The 10,314-nt window shown below is 54.2% G+C and overlaps 1 protein-coding gene across 2 annotated transcripts in view; it reads left to right on the top strand.

Moving 5' to 3' along the window:
* Positions 1-10,314, top strand: part of GAL3ST2 (galactose-3-O-sulfotransferase 2) — a 28,077-nt gene that overhangs the window by 14,198 nt on the left and 3,565 nt on the right. Inside the window, exons 2-3 of one of the 2 annotated variants that reach the window (XM_032269566.1) lie at positions 6,940-7,026; positions 10,013-10,268. In XM_032269566.1, coding sequence (XP_032125457.1) covers positions 6,940-7,026; positions 10,013-10,268 — 343 coding nt within the window. Of the gene's footprint in view, positions 1-6,939; positions 7,027-9,571; positions 9,685-10,012; positions 10,269-10,314 lie in introns of those variants that run through there. The other variant, XM_032269569.1, reaches the window with a different exon arrangement.

Genomic DNA, 10,314 nt, shown 5'->3' with positions numbered 1-10,314 from the left:
ATTTTTTGTATTTTTAGTAGAGACGGGGTTTCACCATGTTGACCAGGATGGTCTCGATCACTTGACCTCGTGATCCACCCGTCTCGGCCTCCCAAAGTGCTGGGATTACAGGCTTGAGCCACCACGCCCGGCCTATTGACAGCTTTTTTACAATTCAGTATACTCCTATGAACATAATTTGGGGTATATTTGTTTCTCTTGAGGACTAGGCTCTGATTTTTTATCTTGCCCAAATTCCTCTCTAAGGGGTCTGGGGAGCCATGCCCTACGAACCATAAATTCTCATCAGATGGGTTTTATTTTATCCTGTATATCGTGACTTACTTTCCAATCTGACTGTGGCATAACAAGGAAGAAAAATAAAATGTTTTACCCAAAAATATTTTTCCTTGCCATACCTTGAAATTGCCCTGCAAAGTCTCTTGTGGGAAAAATCCACATTCTGTAGAGAATCATCCCCTTTCTCCTTTGTTTTCCTTCCCTTCTTTCCACATCCAGGAGATAATCAGCTAAGAGCCAAGCACCCTTTTAGGTCCAATAAGAAACATTTTACAACCTGCTCTCTCTGAAGTCTGCTATCTGAGAGCTTCCTCTGCACAATAAAACTTGGTCTCTATAATCCTTTACCTTAACCTGGACGTTCCTTACTGTTGATCCCAGGTCTTTAGATAAACTCAACCAATTGTCATCCAGAAAATGTTTAAATTTACCTATAGTCTGGAAGCCCCTGCTTTGATTTGTCCTGCCTTTCTGAACCAAACCAATGTATTTCTTTAATGTTTTTGATTGATAGCTCATGCTTTCCTAAAATATATAAAACCAAGCTGCACCTCAGCAACCTTGGGCACATGTTCTCAGGACCTCCTCAGGGCTGTGTCATGGGCCATGGTCACTCATTTTGGCCTGGAATAAATCTCTTCAATTATTTACAGTTTGGCTCTTTTCATCGACACTCTCTATGTGGTTTCCCCAGAATTTGGAAACTATATGTGATTATTTTTAACTTATGGCAATACAGTTAGTTGTATAAGTGCAATAAGAATCTGTTTTCATTTTGCAACAGGACAGGATTGGATAAACTGGTTATTTTACCAAGGCTTTTACTGCAATAGTGAGCTTCCCTTTAAGTAATCAAACTTGACTTATGGAGCCAATAGAAGCCCTTTGGAAAACTGGCCTCATAACTTTGCCTACACAGTCCCTGTACAGGGTTCCTGACCTCTGGCAAGTAAAGAATATCATTCTCTGGGCCAGGTGCAGTGGTTCACGCCTATAATCCCAGAGCTATGGGAGGCCAAGGTGGGTGGATCACGAGGTCAGGAGTTCAAGACCAGCCTAGCTGAGATGGTGAAACCCCATCTCTACTAATAATACAAAAAATAATAAAATAGCCGGGCGTGGTGTAATAACTAAGGTTATCACATCTGTTTCTCTCTTTGTATGAGATTTTAAAGTAATTGTGACACTGAGTTACAGGACTTTGACTCCTGGGTGTGAAAAGGACACACAAAGTCCTGCTCCATTTTAAACACTGTCAGCAGTTAAAGCCCATCTTCAGGCCTGGTAGAAGATGCCTCAGCTACTTGGGAGGCTGAGGTGGAGAACTGCTTAAACTGGGAGGTGGAGATTGCAGTGAGCTAAGATCGCACCACTGCACTCCAGCCTGGGTGACAGAAAGACTCTGCCTTAAAAAAAAAAAAAAAAAAAAAAAGGAAAAGAATGTATCACTCTCTGACAGCAGGCCTGGGAGCCCCAAATTTATCCTGGAACCTCAAGAGGTGAGAATCACGCAACTCATGGGTATTTGGTGGCACAAATTCATGGCTGGGCTCGGCTTTAAAAAGTCTCATCTGAGATTCCTCCTATGAAACAACGTTCCATCAAAGCCAATTAAAAACCTACGTAAAAATAATTATTCTGGCTGCACTGTATACAAATAATTAGGCCAGGTTTAATAAAGCAGACCAATCCTACCATGATTTGTCTTTAGTAAAAATGGGAAACTGGAGAGAGAAAAGTTGTGTTTTGAAACTGTAGTGTTGGTCTTGCCCGGTGTTTTCAATTTTTACTATTTTTCTACAGTTTGGGCCAAATTCTAATTTTTCTTGGCTACAAGTCTTCAAAATAATGTTTTCTATTTTTTCCCTTTGCTTCACCCCCCCATTTTTCTTTTCTTTTTTTCTAAGATGGAGTTTCACTTTTGTCGCCCAGGCGGGAGTGCAGTGGAGTGATCTCAGCTCACTGCAATCTCTACTTCCTGGATTCAAGCAATTCTCCTGTGTCAGCCTCCCGAGTAGCTGGGATTACAGGCACCTGCTCCCACACCCAGCTAATTTTTGTACTTTTATTATTTTAGTAGAGATAGGGTTTCACCATGTTGGCCAGGCTGGTCTCAAACTTCTGACCTCAGGTGATCCACTGCCTGGGCCTCCCAATGTGCCGGGGTTACAGGTATCAGTTGCCGCACCCACCCCGCCCCCATTTTTCCTAATTTGAAACCTAAGCTGTGCTTTCATAAAGCCCTGCGAATTGAAGCCAGACAACTTAAACCTGAGAAGAAAATATCAGCAGCCTGTTTACACACATAAGCCACTTTCATGCCTGCCTGCCGACGTATGGGCCTCAGAGTATGTGGCCTATATCGATTTTTCCAGGATTGTTCTTTGGTTTGTTGTTGTTTTTCTTTCTTCCGTCCCCTATTTCTCTTCATAGGACATGAGACTTCACAACCTGCTAAAAATGAGCTTTCCTGATAACTCAGGACCTGTCCATCTAGGAGTGAACCATCCTAGTCATGAGAGGTCAGACAAAACCTGGGACCACAGATGCGTTTTCTTCTAAAATGCTTTCTCCAAAAGATGTGAAAAAGAAAATGGGGTGAAATGTGAGAGGAAGACATCCTCTTACATTTGTTTGTCTAATCCTGGGTGCAAACAAACCATCACCATAAGAATTCCCATGGGTTTTCCTCATAGTCATAAAGGTTTCCCAAACCGGAAGTTCCCTGAGCTGGAGACGGGATGTCTTAAGGCGTTTGTTGTTGTCGTTTGTTTACTTTTTGAGACAGTCTGGCTCTGTCGCTGGGCTGGAGTGCGGTGGTGAGATAAGGCTCACCGCAGCCCAGACCTGCCTGGCTCAGGCGACCTGCCTGGCCCAGGCGACCTGCCTGGCCCAGGTGACCCTCCTGCTTCAGCCTCTCGAGTAGCTGGAACCACAGTCTCCAGCCCCCACACCTGGCTAATGCTTGTGTTTTTCATAGAGATGGGGGTCTCACTGTATTCCCTAGGCTGGTCTTGAACTCCTTGACTCAACTGATCCTGCCACCTTAGACCCCAAAGTGCTGGGATTACAGGTGTGAGCCACTACATCTGGCCAAGACTTTTATTACCCCCTAATTTTAGATATTCTGTTGGTTTTTACTCAGAAGTTGCAGGATTCTCCCTGAATACCCTGCAAACTGCCATCCTGCTGGCACTGACAGGTCACTCACTGGGTGTGCTTGCAGGCCCTGGGCTGGCGCCTCGGGCTGTCCCCGCTGTCCCCACTGGATCTGGGCCAGTGCCTCCCCAGCCTCTCTGCTCTTTCTTTTGGGGAGCCTCAGGGACTTGCTGGAGCCACTTGCTGGGGCCTGTGCACCATGGCCCCTCATGGCCCTGCCCGGAGTTGGAAAACCAGACCTTCTGGGTGCTCCAAGGAGGCAGCAGGCCTCCAAGCCCCGAGGCTGCAACAGCAGGAAGTTTGAGGCTCTTTGGGATCCACTGAGCTCTCCAGCAACCTCGGAGCAAAGGCAGCGGGACCTGGCCACAGGCCCCACAGTCGCAAGTCCCATAAGGCAGCTTCAGCTTGAGGGGAGGGTCCTGGGGACCTCAGGAAGCCACTAGAAGCTAAAAACACTTGAAAGCAATGTCAGATGGTTTATCATTTTAGCAATATTTCATTTCCCTCCCCTGCAAGCCTCGGCTTTCAAATTTTGCAGCAGCTGAACTCTTTATCATTTTTTAATTGATTTTGTAAACAGCCTTATTGAGATGCAATTCACATACCAAAGAACTTACCCAATTAAAGTGCACAGTTCAGTGGTTTTTGGTAAGTTCACCGTAGTGCAGCCACAGGCTCTCCTTAAAGGAGAGTGTGACATTGTGAACTCCTGGGTATAAGGACAGAAGCCTCATCTCTCTGCTTGGCTGAACACATCACCCACTTCCTGCCCCACGGTCCTCTGGGTCGGTCAAGTGCTCCTGTGGCTGGGCTCACCTCTGGGGCCCCCAGGTCACCCCCTTCCCGGTTGCTCCAACACTGACCACCCTACCTGACCCCTGTTGACGGGGAAGAGCGGCCTTGAGAAAGCTGTGAGATTTTGGAAACATCATTGTTTTAATTGGGCAGCTGCAGAGAACAGAGACAGGTTCATGCCGCCCCAAGGCTGAGGCAGTTATTAAGTGAGAACGCAACGCCTCTAACAGATGGCCAGTGTGTCCCATAAAAGTGCAGAGTGGGTATAAAAGTGCATGAGGGGCCATAAAACTGCAGAGTGTTTGAGGAAGGAGTTTAATACGGCGGAACGAAGGGATGGCCAGCGGAGGCGTCTCAGAGGCCAGGCTGGTGAAGTCCTGTGTGGGCTTATCAGTGGGTTAAACTCTAACTATGCGGAGCTGTAAAACTGCCCTTCCCACCCCGGTGCAGTCGCTTTCCCTGGGAGGGTCTTGGCAAGTCCACAGAAGTGGTTCAACGGCAGGGCAGGAACCCCACTCCGTGTGGGGCCACGTTTGGGTATGGGAAACATGTCCCTTCTCCCGAGGATGTCTGTCTCCCATGGGACCCTGACCCTGCGGGGGGGCGTGGCCCTCTCTGCTTGTCCGCCCCTCCACTCGCCTCCCTGCACCTGGGATTCTAACATTTACTGGGCGTTGGCCACTGGGAGCCTCTCCGAGGTGGTTCCCATTTTGCCGTAAGGACTGGAGGGGGCATTGAAGAGCATTGTAGGGCGAAGGTGAACGGAGGGCGGGGAAACTCCTGTGCCGTCTGCAGGGCCTACAGGCGTGGCTGTGGGAGCGCCATGGTGGGAGCTGGCATTGGTATCTGAGGTGCTGGGTGTGCCGTGAGCCTGAAGCAGGTGAGAAATACAGGAGGTCCTAGTTCTGCCATCTCCAGTGTCTTTGAGACCCAGACCCTTGATGTGGAAGAAAGGAGACAAGAGGTCACACACAGAGGTTCTGCTGAAAGCTGCAGTGTTGAACTGGAGCTGGAGGTTCCTGGTGTGGACTCGTGAGGGTTCTGTCTTCCGACGTGTAGCTCTGAGCTCTGACTACGGAGAAGGCCCAGACATGTGGCCTTCTCTGGGCAGTGAGCACCCCAGCACCCAGACTGATTCCCAAAGGCCGCTTCCTACCAGCGGGACCCAGGGCCCTTTGGAAACGTGGCTCACTCCAGGCCTGGGCCAGGAAACGTGCAAAGCAGGCTCGGAGCATCCTGGTCAGCAGGGAAGCTGCCAAGGACCAGGGCAGGAGCCCTCCCTGGGCCGGCCACGGATGTGTCACCACAAATCAGGGCCCTGCTCGGTCTGCTTCTGCAGAAGACAGATTTGTCTCATCCAGAGTTAATTATTCCACTGTCATGAGTGGAGCCCAGCACACCCACCTCCCCACATCCCACTGCTCTCTCCCTGATGGCCGAGGGGTGCACGGCCAGCTCTGGTCTTGTCTGAGAGGGGAGGCATGGAGCAGGGCCAGTGGGCGGGGTCGGACAGCAGGTGGGGCTGGGAAACAGAGTGGCCCTTACCAGCGGTTGGGTGCCAGGGATAGATGCTTACTGGGTGGTTCCCATGGGGAGCTGGGCTGTTGGTGGCCCTGAGCTGGCCCCAAGTGGCACCCCCCACCCCATCGAGGGGGCATAGTCCACATGGCACCCCCACCTCATCATTGAGGAGACACAGCCCATGTGGCGCCCCCAATCCATCATTGAGGGACCCCTTTGGTGCTCTCTACTGATGAGGGGCTTTGCCCAGAGGATGGGGGACCCTGGCTCCCCACCCGACTCCCAGGGCAGGCCTCATCCAGATCTGCTCTTCCCTGATCTGGCTGCACCTGCCAGGTTCCTAGGACCCAGGCCAGGCCTTCTGAGGCCTCCTTGTGAGGGCCCCACCTCTGTCGAGACATCATGCTGGCCCTGGGCTCAGTCATCCCAGCTGCCACAGCAGACACCACAGACGGTGGCTTCAGCGGCAGACGTGTGCTTCTCACGGTTCCAGAGGCCGGCGGGTGGGAGTCTGAGCCAGTGGGGTGGGTTCCTGGGGCGGGCCTCCTCTGGGCCTGCGGACACCGCCTTCTCGCTGTGCCCCCATGTGGGGAGCCAGAGTGGGGAGAGGAAGCCACTCTCTGGTCTCTTCCTCTTCTTACAAGGACATGACTCCCCTTACAGGGACTCCACCCTCCCTCACAACCTTCTCCAGCCCTGGCCATGTCCCAGAGGCCTCACCCCCAGGCACCATCATGCTGGGTGTTAGGGGCTTGGCCTATGGCTTTTGGGGGCACACAGTCCATTGCACCAACCTCTCAGCCTCTCCAGCCCCCCTGGGGGTGCTGAGCTCAGGGTCTCCATCCCATCACAGTCTCCCAGGGGGCCCTGAGGAGTCAGAGGTCCCCTGACCCGCTCCCACCTCTGGTCCCAGTAGTGTGGCTCTGGCAGCTTGCAAACCCCAGGGAAGGGGATGGGTCATCCACGAGGCTCTTTCCTGCCGTGAGCCGGGCAGGGTGTTCAAGGTGGAGTCAGATTCATGCCTGTTCCAGGTCACCCCCCCACCCCCGGGCGGGCACCCAGTGAGTTTCAGGACAAGACGTTACAGAGATGAGGGGAGGCCCAAACCTGTGTGACCTGGGATGGGAGGTAGGGGTGGGACTGGTGCAGCCCGGCCTGGGCACTCACAGCGTGCCCCACCCACAGGTACTTCCGGGTCATCCTCCTCCTCGTCGCCCTGATACTGCTCCTGCTGGCTGGATTCCTGCACACAGACTTGGAGCTGCTCATACCGTAAGTCCTGCCCTGGGCCCTCAACAGCCCAGAGGGCAGAGCCGGGGACCCCAGCACGGTCGCGCCTTCCCACCGGGCCTGCACCCTTCTGGAAGAGGAGGGGTGGATGGGCCCTTCCTTGGGAGACCCATGAGCGTCTCCTGTGAACCACGAATCCACCTGGCCTGTGGGGAGGGCTCTGGGGAGCAGGGGTTTGGGGGCAGAGCCAGTGTGTGCAGAGGGTACCAAGGTGCGGGAGGCAGGGCTGGAGGCCACCTTCTTGCTCCTCACAGCAGAGGTGGGCCTGGGCTGGGCCTAGGTTTGGATCTGGGAAGGAAAAGGTCAGACCCATGCTCAGGTGAGACAGTGCAGCCCTGGGCCCGCCTGGAGACCCTCTCCCCGACCTGCCCGAGACACAGCCTCTGTGGGGCCCCTGGTGCACAGAGGTGGCCACCTGTACCCTGTGCCTACCTCACCCGTGCCCACCCCACTTGTGCCCACCTCACCTGTGCCCACCTCACCTGTGCCCACCTCACCCATGCCCACCTTGCCCATGCCCCTCACCTGTGCCGACCTCACCAGTGCCCAGTTACCCATGCCCGCCTCACCTGTGCCCACCCACCTGTGTCCACCTTGCAGCCCAGCTGTGCCTCCAGGCCAGGGCTTCAGCCAGGCTGCTGGGGGGTCTTCCAGGCCCCACCATTCCCCAGCCCCTCTGGTTGGAGGAGGGAGGGGAGCACCAACACCCTCTGGGCCAAGCTGCCGGAGACAGGTCCCAAGGCCCCTGTCTTTGCCCACCTCTGTCACCCTGGGCCACCCTGACCCCACCATCCTGGTCACTCCTGCCCGCCCTGCTCCGGAGCAGGGAGGGCACCTGCTACTCCAGGCCCACTGGGTGGGTGTCATGATAGGGTCCCAGGAGTGGGCCCAGCATCCACTCCAGCCCCACATCTGGCTGCTGGTCTCAGCTTTGGAGTCCTTCCTTTTCCTGGTGTGAAGGGACAGCCAAGAAGCACTGCATGTGTGGCTGAGGTCACAGAGCCAGCAGCATGCCGGCACCCTGAAGCCAGGGAGAAGGCTGGGGTGACATGTGGGGCAGATGGTGTAGCTCCTGAGGGACACAGTGATGGGTCTGGGGGTACTGTCTCTATGGGGACCCCCGACGCAGGGGCTAAGGGTCTCTAGGTTGGGGACACACTGATGGGTCTGGGGACACTGTCTCTATGGGGGCTCTGAGGTCGGGGCTGAGGGTCTCTAGGTTGGGGGCACAGTGATGGGTCTGGGGACGCTGTCTCAGTGGGGGTCCCCAAGGCCGGGGCTGAGGGGCTCTACTAGGTTGGGGGCACAGTGATGGGTCTGGGGATGCTCTCTCAGTGGGGGTCCCCAAGGCCGGGGTTGAGGGTCTCCGGGCTGGGGACACAGTGATAGGTAGTATGGGTTTGGATTCCAGGGTTGGGGATGTCAACTAAAGAATCGTGACATCTATAAATTTGGAGAGGAGACTTTGTTTCTTATAAAGTCCAGGCATACCACAGGCTAGGAGCACAGCTGCTGACACAGACTGTGAGTGGATACTTCACAGGGGTGGGGTGGATGGGACAGAGGCTTACTCTGAACAGCTTGGCCAAGTACATGTTCAGCAGGTGACAGGAGGCGCCACGAATATTCACAAAACTGTCCTGACACACTTGCCCCGAACAAACTGGTATGGTACATGTGACCCACATTCACCTTGGGGTGGAGAATTCACATCTAACCGTGTTACAATGAGGCCCTGCAGGTCACAGGTGAAGCCGGGACGGGAGGCCCTCGATGTGCAGCCTCTAAACCGCCAGAACCAGGCCGGGCCAGGGGTCCTCGCTCAGGAGACAGCTGCTGTTCAGCTCCTGTCCCAGTGCAGCTGCGGTTGTGGCCAGTGGAGCAGGGGTCAGTGAGGCGCGTCTGGCAGGGGCTGAGCTGCACCTGGGTTCACATTGCTCATCTCAAGGCCAGTGTTTGGCTGCCAGAGAAAAAGAGAACCCTGTGGCAGGGAGAATCTGGTTTCTGCGTTAAGTGCGGTGTGTGGGACGAAGCCCCTGCCTGCGTGGCCTTGGGTCCTGCTGAGGATTTGGTGTCTTAGGGCCACAGTCGGTTCTGCCAGGCTATGGTCTCTTTTTGTGAAAAAAAAAAAAAAAAAAAAAAAAAAAAAAAAATCTTTTTTAAAATTTTACTTTAAGTTCTGGGACACATGTGCGGAACGTGCAGGTTTGTTACATACGTATACATGGTGATTTGTTGCACCCATCAACCCGTCATCTAGGTTTTAAGCCCTGCATGTATTAGGTGTTTGTCCTAATGCTCTCCCTCCCCTTTCCACACCTCCCCTGACAGGCCCCAGTGTGTGCGGTTCCCCTCCGTGTGTCCATGTATTCTTGTTCAATTCCCAATTATGAGTGAGAACACACAGTGTTTGGTTTTCTGTTCCTGTGTTTGTTTGCAGAGGATGATGGTTTCCAGCGTCATCCATGTCCCTGCAAAGGACACGAACTCATCCTTTTTTTGGCAGCATAGTATTCCATGATGTCTCTGTTTTAACATTCACGCTGGGCAGTTGCTGTGTCTAAACCGCAGAGGGGAGGGGCTGTGATGAGTGAGGTGTCTGACCTCCCATCCCATCACTGCTGGGGGCTCAGTTTTAAGGTGTGCCTGGGGCCCCCTTGGCCAATAGGGGGTTCTTTAGTCAATTCGGGGAGCGTTAGGGGTTTTAGTTCTCAGGGGCACAGGGTTGGGGAAAGCATGGTTATGGGAGACAGCTGGGGGAGTGTGTGTTCAGGCCACCGGATGGGAGGCTGTGGAGTGGGGCAAGGGTTGGGGCCATGGGTTGGTGCTTACCCAGTGGGCCCCCAGCCCAGAGCTGGGGGCTCAGGTTGGAAGGTCTCTCTTTGGGTCTGTCGGGCCAGGGGTCGCTGTTGGGCATGGGTCGGGGCATCTGCACCCTTGCTGACGTGGCGTGTGCCCTCCCTCCCAGCCTGTTTGGCGGTCAGGCCAAGGGGCCGCCCGTCACCAACATCATGTTCCTGAAGACGCACAAAACGGCCAGCAGCACGGTGCTCAACATCCTCTACCGCTTCGCGGAGACCCACAACCTCTCCGTGGCTCTGCCCGCTGGCCGGCACGTCCACCTCGGCTACCCCTGGTTCTTCCTGGCGCGCTACGTGGAAGGTGTAGCGTCGCAGCAGCGATTCAACATCATGTGCAACCACCTGAGGTTCAACCTGCCTGAGGTGCACCTGCAGGGAGGAGGGCAGGGCCTGCGGGGAGGAGGGGGGG

Source organism: Sapajus apella, unplaced genomic scaffold (genome assembly GCF_009761245.1).
Source record: "Sapajus apella isolate SASKATOON/1434 unplaced genomic scaffold, GSC_monkey_1.0 scaffold194, whole genome shotgun sequence".
NCBI classification, from domain to species: Eukaryota; Metazoa; Chordata; class Mammalia; order Primates; family Cebidae; genus Sapajus; species Sapajus apella.
This window is presented reverse-complemented; position numbering and strand designations above follow the sequence as displayed.